Source organism: Pleurodeles waltl, chromosome 4_1, assembly GCF_031143425.1.
Source record: "Pleurodeles waltl isolate 20211129_DDA chromosome 4_1, aPleWal1.hap1.20221129, whole genome shotgun sequence".
Taxonomy (NCBI): Eukaryota; Metazoa; Chordata; class Amphibia; order Caudata; family Salamandridae; genus Pleurodeles; species Pleurodeles waltl.
The window spans coordinates 881206192-881225640 of NC_090442.1; the positions used below are offsets into that span (position 1 = coordinate 881206192).

The 19449-nt window shown below is 43.1% G+C and overlaps 1 protein-coding gene across 1 annotated transcript in view; it reads right to left on the reverse strand.

Moving 5' to 3' along the window:
• TTLL8 (tubulin tyrosine ligase like 8) overlaps window positions 1-19449 on the reverse strand; it is a 305753-nt gene that overhangs the window by 107350 nt on the left and 178954 nt on the right. The window contains exons 13-14 of the mRNA XM_069227565.1: window positions 5370-5613; window positions 4810-5245 (exon numbers count right to left, since the gene is read on the reverse strand). Of these exons, the coding sequence (XP_069083666.1) occupies window positions 4810-5245; window positions 5370-5613 (680 nt within the window). The remainder of the gene's footprint in view (window positions 1-4809; window positions 5246-5369; window positions 5614-19449) is intronic.

Sequence of the window (19449 nt, forward strand, 5' to 3'; positions counted from 1 at the left end):
TAAGCGGGTATGCCTCTGAGCTTCAGAGAAAGTGTCAGGTTTTAAGGTCCTTCCCGAATTAGGGTAACGATGGTGACTGACTGACTGAGGTGAAGGGGCAGGGTGTTCCAGCTCTTTGCTGTGAGGTAGGTGAAGGATCTCCCACCAACCGAGGTCTTCCATATGTGGGGTAAGGTGAGAGGTGCTTGTTGAACTGAGCGGAGAGGTCTGGTGGGGGAGTAGAAGGTGATGCAGTGGTTGAGGTAGGCATGTCCTGGATCGTGGAGGGCCTTGTGAACGTGGACGAGGAGCTTGAAGTTAATTCTCTTCTCGATAAAGAGACAGTGGAGGTCTCTTAGTTTATTGGAGATATTTTTGCAGCGGAAAATGTCCAGGATGAGTCTGACGGAGGCGTTTTGGATGTGCTGTAATTTCTTGAGGGTCTTCTGGGTGGTACCTGCGTTGAGGGCATTGCAATAGTCAAGTCTGCTGGTAACTAGGGCATGGGTTACAGTTTTGCGGCTGTTCTTTGGCATCCATTTGTAGAGCTTCTGGAGAAGTTGGAGTGTGTGGAAGCAGGAGGATGCGACTGAGTTGACTTGGCGGGTCATGGTGAGCGATGAGTCCAGGATGATGTTGAGGTTGTGTGAGTGGTTTGTTGGGGTGGGGAGGGTATGCAGAGGGTTGGTGCCCACCAAGAGTTGTTCCAGGCTGATATGGATGGTCCCAGGATGAGGACCTTGGTCTTGTCAGATTTGAGCTTAAGGCAGCTATCCTTCATCCAGGCGGCGATGGCTTCCATCCCGTTGTGGAAGTTCTTCTTGGCAGTAGTGGGGTTTTCAGTCAGTGAGATGATTAGCTGGGTATCGTTGGGTATCATTGGCCTAGAAGACGATGTTCAGTCCGTGGACCCTGATGATGGATGAGAGTGGGGCCATGTAGATGTAGAAGAGTGTGGGGCTCAGGGAAGAGCCCTGTGGAACTGCGCAGCTGACTTTAGTAGGTTCTCTGTGTTCAGCAGGAAGGAGCGTATCCACCCTAGGGCCTTTCCGGGGATGCTGGCTGTGTAGAGCCTGGAGCAGAGAGTGAAGTGTGAGACCATGTCAAAGGCAGCCAATAGGTCCAGTAGGATGAGGGCTGTTGTATGGCCGCGGTCGGAGAGCGAGCAGATGTAATCCGTGGCGGCAAGGATGGCGATCTCCATGCTGTGACTGCTCCTGAAGCCTGATTCCAGTCCTCTTGGAAAGTGGCTGTCTCTATGGAACAGTTGAGAGTGTGTCAGAGCTCGGGTGTGATTGATGTGTTAGCCTTGTTGAAAATGTGGTGAGGACAGGGGTCTGTAGGGGCTCTGGAGTAGATGGTGCTCATGTTCCAATGTGAGCAGCTCTGGCCATTACGCCCCATCCTCTCCTCCTCAGTTGTTTGACCTTCCATTTGTGTGGATTCCTAAATTTAATGAATTCACAAGAGTTTAGAGAGGACTGGAAGCCACATTCTTGGCAAACGTTGTGGATTCTATACTCGAATGTAAGCGCAAATGTACAGGTTAAACATGTCTTCCAATTTCTCACCTGGGTGGGAGTATCTTTCCACACAGAGAATATCCTTTTATAACACCCCATATTTTAGGAAAAGGAAGAGAAAGCCCATTTGCACCCTGGAAAGTATTACTCTTGTCCTTATCAAGAATACATTTATTACATTTGATAGACTTGGTACGAGTTGGAGAAAAGTTGGTGAATAGCATTCAACATGTAAGATTGTGGGTATGCCCAAATCCACAAGGCACTCCAACTCTGTAACTACCACTTCTCGCCTACATCCAGCCCTTTGAGTAATTTTGCTCACACAAAAATCTTCATGTGAGTAAATACTTTTATGAGTGCAAAACCAACTTTTGCTCGAGTGAACCAAACTTACAGGCGTAAATAGCAGTCATTAATGGGCCTTTAACATTTTCACAATGACGAGGCTTTACAGAGTTCACCAAGATGTAAAAGATAAAAGAGTCATTGATCTAGCAATTTTTATAGGCTCACAGTTAGGCAACAATAGGCACTAAAGCCGAGTGAGATGAAATAATTTGCCTGAGAATTAAACCATGTGCCTAAGTGGAGATGGCCAGACGGTGAACAGACGTGCTGACTGCACACATAATCTGGGGTTATTTAGAATAACATTTTGTGAAATTGAGGTAAGACTTAAAAGTAAATTTGCAAAAAAAATTGAAACATGCTTCCTCACAAAATAAAGAAAGAAAACAAGACCTGGCACAGTTAGAACAATGGAATATCCAGAACAATGCAATAATTCTAGGATCAAGAGCACAGCCTCAATAATTCTGATCTTAGAGTGGAGAAGTCTGTATTAAAGAACTCCTTTTTCATAGCTTTTCATGAAGGCATTAAGTAATCTTTTGAAATGTTTGAGGTCCAGAGATGCTTTCAGTTTACTTTTCTTTTTATTCACCAGAAATTTGCTACCTTACAGAGAACAAGTACGCATTCTAAAGGTGTGTGCTGGTGGTGGTTTGAAGAAAGTACATTGCACTGTTCACATTAGAACTCTTCCATAGTACAGAAAGGAGCATCAACTTATCCATTGGCTGAGGAAGTGTCAGATGCAGGACACAGTCTTTTTAAAATGGTAGTGCTGTATGATATCCATTTTACATCACTCTCGGGACCCCAAATGTGGAATTAATGTTTTGTTCTTTTGAAAAAAGAGGATGTGTGGGAGAAATCCATATCAAAATAGTGTATACAGCAATAGCCTCTGACATGAATATTGTGTCCTTAATAAAATTCAAAAAAATATTACCCCATTCGGTGTGGATCTTCTATTATGAACAATAATGAGAATTTTTTTTGTAGATATTTAGGACACACTATTTACAAACGAAAGTAAGCCAACAATATTCTGGTATCACACCTGAAAAGATGATTAAGAACATGCAAAACATGAATTAACAAATGCAGGTTTATTCCCATGAATCAGTGTCCTTAATGTAAGGTTGTTTTTTTTAAAACCACAAATTCATATACAAAGACAAGTACTGTACACTAAAAATCAATTGAACATAAAAAATGTTTATAAACTAATCAGGCCTAGGTATGAAATGCGTACCTTCATGCTAAGAGAGTGAAGATATTTGAGGAATGGAACAATGTGATCAAACTTTGGGCTCTAGGAAAAAACAGAGTGATGGCAATTTGGACAACTTGAAGAAGCAAACATGATTTATGTGAGACTGCAGCTAGTCTAACCGAAGAAGACGTGCTCCTACTAGCATTTACTAAGATTATGTGTTCAGTTTGCTATAGGAGATAAAGTAGGAAAATGTTTTTTTAGTGTTAGATCCCAATATAGAAAGGCAGACATTTTCCTGAAAAAACACAGAATTCATTTTGGGGGTTCCCACTGGATAATTCTCTCCCCATCCACACAAACTGCTGTAAAGCCACTTCCGATGTAGGTGATACAAATACTAAAGCAATATCTTGGATTGGTTTAATATGTTAAAGTGTGAGAACAACTAGTTTCACTAATACATAATCTCTATTTTGGTGAACTAAGTAGGTGATAATCGAACATATAACTGAGAGACAGAATTATACTGTTGGGAAGAAATGGCATAACATGCCCACACTTCTTCCAGTCTGTCCAACTATAGGACGAACCGTATAGTGACAGAAGAGATGCCTGGGGAAACTACAACATGCAGGTGATGAGACCAAACCTAAGTGGACATGTGCTACAAGAAATATTTTTATTCTTTAAAGAATTACATCATCAATGTCCATACATAATTTGTGAACACCACCCAATTGCAAAATGTTGAGAAGTAATCAATGCTTCTGTTTCTTCTCCACTGAAAGTTTTCGCACTGTTGACATACAAGAGAAGTTTGAGTGATCACTTCAGAGGAATGTACAGAATTCCAATGTATTGTAATAAGCAATGGGTTTTGGTTGACCTGACCGAAACATGTCAATCAAGATTGCTTGCAAAAAAGAACAAACTTTGGATTCTCAAAGCACACATACTACATACAAACTTTCCATTACAAACAGAATATTCCAACTGCTAATTAGAACTCTCGCTCTGCAAGCAACTTCAACATTAGTTTTCTCATCTTGTTTTTGAACTGCAAGCCTAAATTGAAAATTAGAGTTTCCCCTTATGCATGTGTATGTTACCATTTTAATGAGAACAGATCAAATATGATAGCCCATCAATCGTACCTACTGTATCCAGTGCAGGAGTGTCCAACATTGGCCCACAGGAGCTCTGCACGATGCCCACAGTAGATACATGTACACATAATCTAACTATGAATCAGTAATGCAACAATAAAAACTTGACTTTGCATAGTGCTTTATGACACACCTCTGTTGCTTCTAAGCAATGAAGGTGTTAATATTATCTAATTTGTTGGTATTCAATATATTGACCTCCAACGTATGGCAGGCTGAATTAGCCTTGCCAGGATTTCAGCTCATGAGAAGCAGATCAAGAAAATGTGAGTCAGAAATGTTATCTGATTGAGCCATATTGTCCTCACTGTTAATTCAGAAAGTCTTTTCTGGACATCACTGTTAATTCAGAAAGTCTTTCCTGGATGCTCCCCTTGTGGATCAAAGTTAAACATCCCTGGTCAGGACAAGTCTCAGACACACATATAATACATTAGCCAGTAGCATTAACTAATGTTCCCTTACATTAGTACATTAACAATAGCCATAAGTAATGATGTGATTTAACAAATCTTCACAAATTATTGGCAGGGGTTCGAGATGCATTTAAAAAATATTATGAACACACACTCACCTGTTTCCAGAGAAGTTCAAATTTGCCAGTATTGCAGCTCTTGTCAGTCTGCCTGTCAATGACAACCTTGATGAGATCCTCCTGCACCTGAGCGCAAAGGTGTGCTGTGATTGGAGTGGAAGGGAACAAGGTTGGACTAGAGTTGATTTCTATGAGCCAGGGTTTGAAGTCTTCTCCAAGTATGAAATCTGCTCCGTACAGCTCAAAGCTATTCTTCCGTGGTTCAACTGTATCTTGCGCCATTCTCACAGTATATGTGATGGCATTTTTCATAGCTGGGTAGATAACACTGTCCCACATGCCACCAAATCCTCTGTCATGTAAGTATTCCTTGAACTTCATACTTCCCCACATATTGTGCCTTGGCAAAAGTGGATTGCGCTCTGAGCAGTTCTTAAAATGCTTTTGGATGGAGTTATTGCAAAGGTGAACGCAGCTGCGTAATAAATGTAATATATATGAACAAATATAACATCATGAAATGGGTATATTAGCAAAAGGAAAACATGTTGAGGGTTATATTTATCAAATACTTTCATTCAGTGACTATCCTTCCTTACCTCTCTAAGTTGTCTAAAGTATAATGCTGTGTTGAGAACCTCAAGTAGCAATCCTTATAGAACCAGACCGTCAGGGGGTTCCAGTCAGTGACGAGAAACCACTGCCTAATGTCAAACTTTGTGTTGTAAATCAGCAATGGTCTCTCAATATACTTTTGCACAATCCACCTATGGTCCCTTCGTCCACACGGATCTGACTGTAGCAGGCGGAGAATGTCTTCCACTTTGTCCATGCACACTATGTCTAAAAGAGAAGTGCACAACATTGAAAGAGTATAAGCATGGAGAGCTGTGCAGGCTGACCTTTCACTGGTCTGCCTACAGAGTACCATACAACATTTGAAATACGAGATAAATGTTTCTACTGAACATATTACTGAAAACCAACATCAAGAGTATGTAATGTATTGGAATTCCCGGTGGTCATTAAAAAAAAAATATGGCAGGCATCCTTCTGAATATGACCAAAAGTTATCCTGCTCAAAGCCCAAATGCACAAAATAATGTTGACACATTAAGCAATGGATCAAGTAAGTTCTATTCATGTCATAACACAACATCTTCAATGATGGGAGGACTAAGAAATGAAATCTATCAGAACTGAGAACATCGGATTAAATAATTACTGACAGAAACTGGGTTACTGGTTGACAGGGGTGTGAGCCCTATTTAAGCAGCAGACACAATCCTCGTCAAGGAAAGGTACAAGCAAATCCCAAACTAACCTATGCTCACCGCCCAGGTACCTTGGCACAGGCTGGTCAGGCTTAACTTAGAGGAAATGTGTGAAGTATTTCTGCAACACTTCAAACAATAAAATAGTGAAAGTGCCACACAAAAAGGTGCCCTATCATGTTAAAAGAATATAGCTTAAGTTAATAAATAAAACAAGACCAAAATGACAAAAATCAAATCAGTAGAACCAAATATATGGAATTTTAAAGATTTCACTCAAGATAGTGCATAAAAAAACAAATCGTCAACTGTGGTAATTTGGTCGTGCTAGACAGGGACAAAGTCACTGACCACAATGGAGCATGGGCTGGCTACAGGGACTCACTTGGGACAGCTGAATACAGTACCGTAAATCCTGGTGTGCGGTCTGCGTGGTGGTTTTGCAGCTTCTCGTCATCCAGTGTTGGTCCCAAGAAACAGTGCGGCAGGTCTTAGTGGGGCTTGGCACCTCTTTCATCAGTCCAGGCCAGATGTGCGGCGAGGCTTTCCGGGGCTTGTTGTCGCTTTGCATTGGTTCCAATGAACCAGCATCTGTGCGGAGAGGCTTTGTGCTGCTTCGTGTCGGTCCTGATGAGGACCACAGCAAGGCTTCACAGAAGCACCTTCAGGCCCACTTCCAAGGGCCTAGGACTGGGGTGATACAACTTGGGAGGGTGGAGTCTTGGTGCTGAGTTCAAGGTTGTTGTAAGCCTGGTGTGTCCCTGAGCCCTCAATTTAGGAGGCCAGCCACCTAGCCCTTGGAGAGTTACTTTGGGTTCTGTAGTCAAGAGATATAGGTCCAGTCCTTCTCACCCAGTCAAGAGCGCAGCAGGCAGCAGGTTAGCACAGAAGGGCAGCAGGTCCTTCAGAACAGCAGTCCAGCAGATTGGCAGTCCTTGTAGCAACACAGCAGCTCTTTATGGCCGAGTATCTATAGGTCCAGAAGTGTACTGTAGTGGTGGTGTCTGAGGTCCATCTTTTATACCCTGGCTACCTGGTTCTGGAAGGTGGGAAAAGCTTCTAGACAGTGGCCTTGAAGTGGAAGGAATTCCCTGCCTCCCCAGCCTTGGCTCCAAGCTGACTGAAGTGACAATGCAGTGTTGTTAGGCACTTTATGTCTGGACAGTACACAGTCTATTCAAGTATAAGTTGAGGAAGTGTACACCTCCTATCTGCCATTCTACCAGTGATTGCCCAACCAGTGCACCTGAGCTCCCATTGGATGTGACTGTCTAGGAGGAATACACAAATCCCAACTGCCAACTACATTCAGTCATGTGACAAGAGACAGACTGCAGGTACCAAATGGCTAAGGTAGGAAAATGCCAACTTTCTAAAAGTGGCATTTTCAGAATTGCAATTTGAAATCCAACTTCACCATATGTTAGGATTTTAAATTGTGATTTCAGAGGCACTAAACATGAACCAGTCATCGCTTCCTATTTGAAAATTATACTTACAAATTATAAGGCAACTCCAATTTCATCCTATAGGAGAGATAGGCCTTACAGTTGTGAGGAACAAATTTAAGAAGTTTCACTGTCAGGACATGTACAATCTAAAAGTACTTCCTAATTATACTTCACTCTATTCAGGGCGTGCCCTACAAATAACATGTTTTAGAAAGGAAGGTGTGGGCCTGGCAAAAGGTTTATTTTGCCAGGTCGAATTGGCAGTTTAAAATTGCACATTTAGGCACTGTCATGGCAGGCCTGGGACATGTTTTAAAAGGGTGACTTAATTGGGTGCCACAACCAGTGCTGCAAGCTCACTAATATAATTTAATTTACCGGCACCTAGGTACATAAAAAAACACTTTACTAGGGACATAAGGTAAGTATGCCAATTGGGGATAAACAGTTAAAATACTTAGAGGAGGGAGCACTTTAGAACTTGTTAGCAGTGGCAAAAAGTGCAGAGTCCTAATACCAGCAAAAATGAGGTCAGAAAAGTGGAGGAGTAAGGCAGAAAGTTTGAGGGAAGACCACAGGTCTAACAATTACTTACTGTGAATCTTCATTACCCTGAATCATAGTGCTCCGCGTCCGAGTCCTCACATATTTGAGAAGCCGAGCCTCCCACAGGATTTTATATGAGTTAAAGTAAAAGAAACAAGGATGCCAGCCCACTTTCTATTATTTCACATCAAGGTAGCTATAATGTTCCCATTCCCTCCCCCACTCCTATTTGAATCAAGTAAAATTAATCTCATAGGAGGTGCAAAAATGAGGGAAGGCGGGAAGGAAACTGAAGTGGGAAGAGGTGGACTATGATTCAGGGTAACTGAGATTACCAGTAAGTAATTATTTCATTACCCATCATCCTTCCTCCTTGTCCCAGGCCTGATAAATTTGAGGATATAAAAAGTCGAAATATTTTGTATGGACACCAAGTAAGATGCTTCTAGAAAGCAAGTTTAATTTCACATATGACCTTGTCTGAAATGGGGTAATTTACCGGGCTGGCGACGGGCAAGCCTTGGCAGGAGCAAAAGTAGTCTGTCGTTACTTCGTTGACTACAGGTCCTCCGGAATGGAGTAATGGCTCAAAACGTATTTAGAGCCTCTCTACAACTCCCGGGGTGCAGGTCACCAACTTTCTTTGGGCTCACAAGGGGCTCAACAGGTTGCACTTCTTGTGATACAGCATGAGCATTCTTCTGCAGGTTGCAGGCGACTGGTCCCACCAGTCAGGGGAGTTTACTTTTGTTTCTAGCATCCACTGGAGTCCCTCTTGTTGGGAGCAGCAAGTTTTCACCACCAGCACATGTCAATCACACAGTTTCAGTATATGGTCTGCTCTGGGCACTTAAGTGCCCTCTCTTTGCACTGTGGCATATTCCTAAGCCCTGTTGTTGGTGACAGTGTCTTCTTTGTGCCTCTTCTTGGATTTAAAAGCAAAAAGAACAAAAAGAACAGATGATGGACAGAAGGCTGAACAATACAAACATTCACCCCTTGTCACAAAGATCTTGGTTTAATCCTTAATTTTTTGCCCACCAAGCCACCCCAGTTGGCACCCAGCCATATGCAAATCAGCCTTGACCCTGTTCCCCACGGGAATAGTCCAGCCTGAACTGCCAAGCAAGGTCCTCCCTGGACCGGAAACAAGCATCCTGGGACTGATGTCAGTGTATCACCCTTCATCAGCCAGGCCAGTTTGAATTCAGTGGCGCAGTGAGCACAGAACCCCTGTCTATCCATACCTTTCCCACTTAATGTGACAAAAGCAAAAAGAACAGATGATTGACGAAATGCTGAACAATGCATACATTCACCCCCAGTCACAAGATCTAGGTCAAATCCATAGTTTGTTTGTCCACCACACCACCCCAGTTTAGACCCAGCCATATGCAAACCAGTCTTGACCCCGTTCCCCATAGTAACAGTCCAGCCTGAACTGCCAAGCCAGGTCCTCCCTGTACTGTGAACAAACATCCTGGGACCGGTTTCAGGGTATCACCCTTCATCAGCCAGGCTAGCTTGGATCCAGTGGTGCAGTGAGCGTGGGTCCCACATCTGGGCATACTCTTCCCACATAGGGCGGCAAAAGCAAAAAGAATGGATGACATACAGAATGCTGAACAATGCAAACATTCACCCTCCATTTACAAAGATCTGGATTTAATTTATCAATTTTTAGCCCACCTTGTCACCCCGGTTTGGACTCAGCCACATGCAAATCAGTCTTGACCCTGTTCCACATGGGACCAGCCCATCCTGAATTGCCAAGCCAGGTCCTCCTTGGAATGGAAACAAGCATCTTGGGACCAGTTTCAGGGTATCACCCTTCCTCAGCCAGTCTAGCTTGAATCTAGTGGTGCAGTGAGCACGGCAGTCATGTCTAGGCATACCCTTACCACTTAGGGCACCAAAAGCAAAAGAACAGATGATGGACGCAATGCTCAACAATGAAAACATTCACAGCCAATTACAAAGATCTGGGTTTAATCCATCATTTTTTTGCCCACCACGCCACTCCAGTTTGGAATCAGCCATATGCAAATCAGTCTTGACCTTGTCCCCATGGGAACAGTCCAGCCTGAACTGCCAAGCCAGGTCCTCCCTGAACTGGAAACAAGCATCCTGGGACCGATTTCAGACTATCACCCTTCATCAGCCAGGCTAGCTTGAATCCACTGGCTCAGTGAGCATGGGACCCATGTCTGGGCATACCCTTCCCACCAGAGTGACAAAAGCAAAAAGAACAGATGATGGACGGAATGCTGAATAATGTAAACAGTCACAAAGATCTGGGCTTAATCTATCATTTGTTTGCCCATCACGCCACCCGAGTTTGGACCCAACCATCTTCTTGGATATAAATTCAGGAATGAGGTTCTGGTGCCAGGAGAACCCCTTAAATTCTGTTTTATTGAGTGTTAAGGGTGTGAGGGACAGTGACTAATGGGCTACTGGTCCCTCCAGCTAGTCCGCCCCTGAATTTCCTGTGGGAGTATGTCACTTTTATACTCAGAACCCATTAATTCTAAGGTTTGCCAACATAGCAGAACCTTCCCTGGGCTGTACAGACCCACTAAGGGTGTGGTTAGCCTTTTGGGTGGTGCAGGTCTCCTGGATAACTCATTTTCCTGCCTGTCAGCCTGGCCAGGGCGGGAAGGCTTTGTCCTTGAGTGGGGAATAAGAGATTACACATCAAAGGTGATAAATGCCTTTGAGGCTCCCTGCCTTGATCACTGTAAACCAGGGTTCTCCAACCTTTTCTGTAGCAACAGCTACTTCTGATCAGTAAAAATCAGTGTGCACTACTGAAGGATAAACACGTTGTGCATTATTAGCAGTCACCCTCACACCCAGCTTCCTTGACTACAAGCCTCATGTCAATAGAGCCAGATACTCTGATTTGACTAAAATACTTTGACTAGGTGCTGCCCTGTGTTTGTCAGTGAGAGCGGGGTCTTTGAATACGTATGAACATGTGTGCGTATGAATGGGATATATAGGTATGGGTAACTGAGAGACTGTCATATTTGGTACCGTTACATGTATAACACAAACATTCAAACTTTTTTTTTAAATTGGAGAAATTTGAAGTACAAAAATGTTCATAATGTGGAAATCATTTCTGCACCTTAATTTTCTCCAAGTAGACTATATTTCAGTCATAAATATGGCACAGTGGTCTACTGACCACTGAGAAAAAGAGACCTGCTGTTGTGAATGCAACACTTTGAAAACAAATTGTCAAAATAAAAATGAAAAGTTAACTTAATCATAAGGTAACATTTAATTTTAATTTTTCCCGAATTAAAAGCATCATTTTGTTACCACCTCCCCTCCAATGTTCAGCTGACCAGGACATTCATTTAAGAGCTAAACAGCCTAGTGCTTCAGTTCTTCACCTCTGTGACCAAGGTCATAAATTTGACTCTAACACTGCTACTTTTCAGGCTCTGCTATTTGCAGCCGGATGATGATATTGTTAAATGGACACAGCCTTCCTTTAACTTTAAAAGGAAAAATGTGACCCTATTCTGATTTAAAATGAACTCCAGGCTGTGAGCTACTCTGAAGGTGTCTGGGAGCTACAGGTAGCTCGTAATTGACTGGTTGGAGACACCTGCTGTAAACAGTAGCCCTCCTGGGAAGGCGGAGGTGTTACCACCTTAATGCCCAGGTCCTTAGTATCCATCCTGGGGGAAGTGTTAGCATGACGAGTAGGAAAGCGGACTCTTGTCTTGGCAGCAAATGGCTCAGGAAAGCACAGGAAGGCATGAGTAAGGCATGAGAAAGCTGGTATATTGATGGGCATCCTCTAAGGACTTCACCAGGGTACATGGTAGCTAATGCTGGGCACAGGAATCATGCTCAGGGTTAGAAACCACACTGTTTGACACCAAACATGAGGGAAATCGGTCGTGCCATCCTGGAGCTGGACATCTGGGGTCTGCCCTGGTGCCAGCTCACTGTTATCCTATGGACCGCTGGTCAGTTCTGGTAGTATCAAGGTTTAAATGCTATCTATCACAGGGTCATAAATGCTTGTGCTTATACGTCTACACTCACACCACAGTGCACCCTGCTTTCTGGGCTATAGGAGTGATTGAACTGTGTTATGGGCAGTAAAGGGACTCTGCCTGCACATGGTGTCGAGCTCGAGCTATCAAGCTGTTCGTGCAGGCTGACATGACAGTTCTGCAGGCCTTGCTTTTACTTGGGTCACACAGGGTGGCACAATCAATGCTGCAGCCCTGGTGTCCCCTTTACCATCCCTGCCCTGTGTACCACTGGTACCATTTAATAAGGCCTTACAGAGGTGGTAAAGTCCTAGACAATTAGGTTTGAAAAATCTCAGTACAACAATTTAAGGGAAAAAGCAGTTACTGGGGTCTGGTTAGCAGGCCTCAGTACACTTTCAGGTCAAAATCAACAGCATCAAGCAGCAAAACAGCGGGGGATGACCATCCACAAAGGGCACTTTACCACAATCTGTATACATAATTCAGTGCACCATCCATTACCTTCTCATTTCCTTCCTCATTCCTCATTGTTATCCTTATGTGATGAGGGAAGCCCTGCCTCCTCTAGCCAGGCACAACATATAAAAATAATTTTGCAAAAATCCATTGAAAAGGGAATTTTACCACCATCTCTTAATTGGCCAACTCGTGCTTAGGACATGAAAAATGACTGGTGCCTTTAGCACTTTCTGTTCCCTATGGTGCCAATCCTTAGACATGTTCCTCATTCTCCAGCAGTGCTGGAGTGTTTTCTTCTCACTACAAGCAAGGAGCAGAGATGGTGATGCTGTAGCAGTGGTGCTTGGCTTGTGCCACATCCTACATTTATTTTATGCCCGCAGAACTGGCTTTGTCTGGCCCCTAGCCCTGCTGCAGGCTCAAAGTCACAAGAAGACTGGGTTCCTCACATGTGGCCTTAGTAGTGTAAAAGGATTCTCATTATTGGAGTTGCTGCTCAGACTACTTTCCAGGAGTTTTTCCTCTTTCGTTTATCCTTATTCTGTAGGTGTTTTTCCAGTGCAGCAGTTGCAGAGGCTCACATGAGGACAAGGGCAGTGCACAAGTCTACTTTTTCCCTATAAAGTGCCAGTGGTGCAGTCTCACAGTGTTCAAGAATAAGTGATGCTGGCAGCCCACCTTCTTATTCAGAATGGTGCTGACCATACAGTCTGGAAAAAGCAGTGCAGCTGGGCCATTCTGTAGTTTATTTCCCCAGTGATACTCTGGGTTAACTAGGAGGAAAATTGGGAGGGACTGCTTTCTGTTATGGTAAAATGAGGCGACTTCACAATTGACCTGACAACAAATACAGCAAAGAACGATAGTCTTTCAAGACTTTCTGCCTTTGTTTATTACTTAAGTAACAATTTTGATGACATTGCCAGAACACCTATTTTGCCTTAATTATGCTCAATCATACTTAAAAAAGAGAGCTATGTCTGGCACAGTTGTTAAGGACCCTGACACTTTGGTGTAAATTGAGGATCAAAGTTCAAAAGCTGCCACTACCAAATGTCTGGTTGACGACCCAGGTGGTAGTTAGGTCCACCTTGCAACTTTTATGGCTTCTCTTTTTTTTAGAAACCCCCATGAAAGGGGGGTTCAGGTGGCTTGCATATAGGGCTGCCCTAGGCTGAGTATGCACATTATTTCTCTTTGGAGTAGGAAAGGAAGATAGCAATGGAAGCTGTAGTATGGCAATAGGAGCAGAGTGTTTTCTCTCATTAACAACAAAGTCATGTTTGTAGTACTTGGCGGAAGTGGTGGAAAATACAAAAAATCTGGCACAATCTTACTTTACTATGCACACAGTATTTTCTCTGCCCAATGGAGCAAATATTTTCAGAATTGTGTTTTTGTGAGTTGGTGTCTCACATTTTGAGCATCCGGAATAAGAATAACGAAGTTTAGGTGGAATCGGTTTAACAATTCCAAACTCCTAGTTTGTAAGTTTGTAAAAACTCTCCTGTGATTTACGTGTGTGTGTGATCTCTTATAATAATGTACACACCTGGGTAGAACATCTGTTTCAGCATCATCATCTTTCTCTGCAAGGGTATGAGGGATAACACAGTATTTGTTTTTAGATCAGTTGTTTGCAAACATAACAATTCAGAGTAGTCTGTATTGGCAATGTTTTTCGGACTGACAAGGTGGATAAACAGCAAATCCTACACTCAGGGGCGATATGCTGGGTAGAGTCTATTGTTGGGAGCTGAGATACATACTTGTTTAGATTTTTGTGAGGATTCACTGGACTGTAATGTAGAGATGCTTGTGGGACACGTCTGTTCCCACCTTCTCACCACTACGGAGATGCTAGTTCGGGTTTCACCTTCGGTCAACAATGACTGTATGAAGTATGGTGGCAACAGGCTTTTGGGGGGGCAGTCTGGGTTTGTCTGCTTTTTTCTCCAGCTGTAGCATGTGTTTATACCAGATCCCAGCTCTTTGGCCGCCTTCAGGATAGGGTATGCAGTCCACTACTCAACTCTTTCTCCTGATTTCAAGATCTTTCAGACCTCTTGACCTTTGAAACAGCAGAGCTGGAAGGCTTTTTTCAATGATGCAGCTCTGATTTCTGTTCCAGTGATGATTCAGGGGTCTAGGCTGTAACATGGTCCGAAGCTCCACCTTCCACGGATGCCATCCCATTAGATTTCAAGTGGTGTTGTGCTATAGATGGATACTGAAAATTCTGTAATCTCTCATTCACTCTATCATCAGTTTTTGTGTTTATTACATAATAATATACTTTTCTGATAAACCCACACAGATTCCATTACTTCCTCTACTAGGAATGGGAGTTTCTTTGGGGCTTGATTCCAGATAACCATTGACGTTGTCTTCCTCGTTCCTGTAAAAGTGACTATTCTGCAATCACCTCTCTCCCTTCTGTCACCACCGGATTATGGCTCAGCCAGGGTTTGGATCCGGCCGCAGAAGCAAATGTTGACTTTTTTCGTAGTTGCCTGATTTTCCTTTAGTAACTTCTGTATTCATATTAACATTACTTAGGCAGTTGATATGTTTGTGGTACTATTGGATAAGGCTATGTCTGGGTCTTTTGATTCCGTATTTCCTGCTGTGGGACACACCATCAAGAAACTGCTCCTATTCCGGAAAAAAAATAAAGTCATACTACCCACCAATATGTCGGTTGAGATCACTTTCCCTTACTGGTCGTTGGTGGTGACTAAGTTTACCAACAGTATTGGCTGGGAGGCACTAACTTCTGCGGTAGGGAAGTTGCTTTTCACAGTTCAAATTTGTTTAGAAAGAACTGATTTCAGTCCAGAGAGCTCTTCTGAATCATACACAAAATTCTAAAAGGGGAGACAGTGGTCATGTGCAGTACATATGGCGGCCAAAGCATATATATCTCAACAGGTCAGTCTCTTCCATTTTCGCAATTGGTTTGAGGTTTTCAGTGACTCGCCTTTCTTCGGTCAGATCCAATCTTCTTTTTCCTCAGTTCTATTCCTGTATTCATCTGCAGGGAGTCTTAAAGTCAATGTCTATTATTGTTGATCTGCTGTTTGCATTTATTGCATTCTCTCCTCCCCAGGATTCTGAGGGAAGATGCACGAGGAATTAAGGCCCTTTTTTTGGATCAGGAGGGCTTGGCTCTAGTTGCTTGGCGAGTGAGTAATATGCAAAGAGTGGCTTTGCAAGGAGTTCCAACCCCTCTTCTCTGTCCTCTTCTGGACGAAGCCTCTTCACAGTATCTGAAGCACTGGGTGTAAGGGTTTCGAAGGTAAGTTTAGGTATTAGCTTTTAGACCTTCCACAAGGTGAGATAATAATCACTGTTGGGTCTCCTTCTGACTTTGATACATTCTTTGTATTTTAGCTTCCCTTTATCTCGAACCTTAATTAGCCCTCCAGTTTTTAAATGATAATTTTAATGTTGATTACAATGGGATGCTATTATAGTGTTTGCTGGGTGTGGTCGTTCTTGCACTGGGGTTATGGCTGTAAATCTCCTACAAGGATGTTTTCCTTGCTGCATCCCAGGTGTTAGTAAATGTCTGACTCTTCTACTAAGCTTTTGTTTTTGTGTTCCTTTCAGGGTTCTTTGTTGTTAGACCTAATAACCTTGTTGTGCTCTTCCTGCAAACTCTTTGCCTTCTCCCCTCCGCTAGCTGAAATTTGTTTTTGTAGGCTTCGGGGCTCTGTGCACTTTACTACTGCTCCAGTGCTAAAAGGCTTGTGCTCACTCCTACAACTCACTTTTAATGCACACGAGTCCTATGGTAGGCCCTATACAGCCCATAGGGCAGGGTGCATTGTACTTAAAAGGCAGAACATGTGTTTTCAAGTTTTACATATCCTGATAGTAAGAGAACTCCTACATTTGTTTTCCACTACTGTAAGTCCTACCTCTCCTATAAGATAACACTGGGTTACCCTATTACATTTTATAAGTGCTGAAAGTTGATTGGGAACAGGTAGAAATGCCACGTCTGGTCTCAAAAGTATTGCAATTTAAAATCCTCTTTAATGGGAAAGTTGGATTTTAAATCATAATTCTGAAAATGCCACTTTTAGAAAGTTGGTATTTTCTTGTTGTAACCATATGGTGCCTTCAACCTGTGCCCTTAGTCATATGGCCCAAAGGTTGACGCTCTAGTGGTTAGTCACTCACTGCATATAATGGCAGCTGGGACTTGGGTGCACAGGTGGAGTGCCTCACCCCGGGGAAACCCTGTTACACTGTTATTACTTGTGTAGCACTTTTAGAAGATTTTTAAAACAGTTTTAATCTTTGTATTCTGGGGTTATAAATAAGTATTAAAACTTTACTCAGGGCCTTGTTTATGAAAGAGGGAGGGCAGGGAACCATAGAGCAGTTCTTTGACCCCCACTATCCATAGAGTCGCCGGAAGGTTGGCGCTCTAGTGGCTAGAAACTCACTGCATATAATGGTGACTGGGTTGTAGGCACGCAGGTGAGAGCGCTGCACTGTGGGAAAACTCAGTTACACTTTTTTTTACTTGTGGAGCAATTTTATAAGCTTTTTTAAATCAGTTGCTTTTAATCTTTTTATTCTGGTGTGATAAATAAGTATTAATACTTTACTAAGGACCTTGTTGACAAAGAAGGGAGGGTGGGGAATCACAGAGCAGTACTGTGACTCCACTAACCATAGAGTCGCCGGAAGGTTGGCACTCTACTGGTTAGTCACTCATGACATATAATTGCAGTTAGGGTGCGAATGCACCACTGACGCACCAAAGGTAAACCTATCTGCGCCCCTATACGCCCAAACAGGACCAGTGGCCAGGAACCCTGCCCAAACTTCCACATATCCATAAGTAATTCTGCACAACATCCTTTGCCACTTAGGCCCTTACCTAGTACACAGATATGCACACCTGTAATATGGATAGTAGTGAAAATAATTTCTCTGCCTGTATTTATTCCTGGAAGGCTCAGGAAAAGGCCCAAAAGATAACTGTATGCCCATTAATGGATAGGGAATACTGGAAGATGGGCCTGGTCAACTGTAGATCCCTATCCTGTCATAAAACAGAGATCAGACTGATGCTAGAGGGGGAACAGCTGAATGATAGGTTTATTACTGAACACAGGCTCCATGAGAGAGCAGGTCCAGACATTCTGATGGCCCTACTATTGGTTTACCATATTTGCAGACTTGATGGTGTAGGTAGCATAGAGGGCGGAATCGCTATTATCCTAAAAGATAAATATAGATGTCTAACCACTCCTCTACCAGGCCCTCATTGTGAAAACTTCCAGTTTGTCATACCGCTATCTCCAACCTGCACTTTTACTGGGGTTTAATCTACAGACCTCCTGGCTCATGACTAAATTCATGGAAGCCTTGCCGGATGTTCTAGCCAGTCTAGCCCTCAAAAAAAGTTATCTCACAATCCTAGGAGGTTTTAACATATACCTAGATGAGATTAACAATCCATTTACCAAATGACTAATACAGGACTTGGAGGCCATTCAGCGAACACAAAAAGTAGTTGCCCCAACACATGAGAAAGGACACCCCCTCGATCCAATTTTGAGCAACAATTCAAAGATTTAGTGAAATATGTCCTAGCCTTTGCCTTGAACAGGTCACCATTTTATCCCATTCACTCTTGAGAATTTTCGGCAAGAGCTGTTACCAATTCCTCTATGAGATTAGATCACAGATGGGATAAACTCTCATGCAATGATTGGATGGCAGCGCTAGAAGACACTTCACCAATACATGAAGACAACCCAGACAAAGCTTATAGGCGCTGGGAAGACTGGACAGTGCAAGCCCTAGATGGATGCATTCCAGTGTCCAAGATAGGTCACAGCCTACAGATTACAAATCTGCCATTAGGCACTACCACAGTAAAATTTTAAAAAAACATAGGCCTCTTATTAGGAGGAGAAGATTAGTCAGGCCTCAGATTCCCCAATGGAATTGTTGAAGATCATCAAATCACTCATTACTGTTGATCAGGGTAGCACCCTTCCTCTGTCCACTGTGGCTCGGTGCAATGATATAGGGGCCTTCTTCTAGAAAAAGGTCATGGACATCTATGACTACTATGTAACCAGCCCAACCTTCACTTCAACTAGTTAATTCTCTGCCTACCCCAGTCTCAACGCAATTGGAGTCTATTCCAGTCATCAATGAGGAGAGTGTTCTTGCACTTAAATGCAAGGTTAAATCTGGTTCACAGTTAGACCCAGCCCAGCCACATATTTTGACCAAGGGTCTGCAAGTACTACTTCCAACTATAGTTGAAGTACTTAATCTCTCACTTGTTTCAGGGAAAGTCTCAAAGAAATGGAAACATGCAATATTCAGCCTCCTGCTTAAGAACGCCTGACAACTACCAACCAATCTTCTCGATGCATGCTATGGGAAAGATCCTAAAGAAATAAGGGCCAGATGTAGGAAGCCGTTTGCATGGTGCAAACTGCGAAAATCGCAGTTTGCGGCATGCAAACAGCCTTCTGCGATGCACATTCACAATTTGCGAGTCGGTACCGACTCGCAAATTGTGAATGCGACTTGCAAATAGGAAGGGGTGTTCCCTTCCTATTTGCGACTCGCATCGCAATTCGCAATTACCACCAGTGTCACACTGGTGGTAACTCATTCGCAAAAGGGAAGGGGTCCCCATAGGACCCCTTCCCCTTTGTGAATGTGGGCAAAAAGGTTTTTTCAGAGCAGGCAGTGGTCCAATGGACCACTGCCTACACTGAAAAAACGAAACCAAATGGTTTCGTTATTTTTTTCATTTTGCAACTCGTTTTCCTTTAAGGAAAACGGGCTGCAAAATAATAAAAAAAACTGCTTTATTGAAAAAGCAGTCACATACATGGAGGTCTGCTGACTACAGCAGGCCACCCTCCCTGGGAGTGCAGG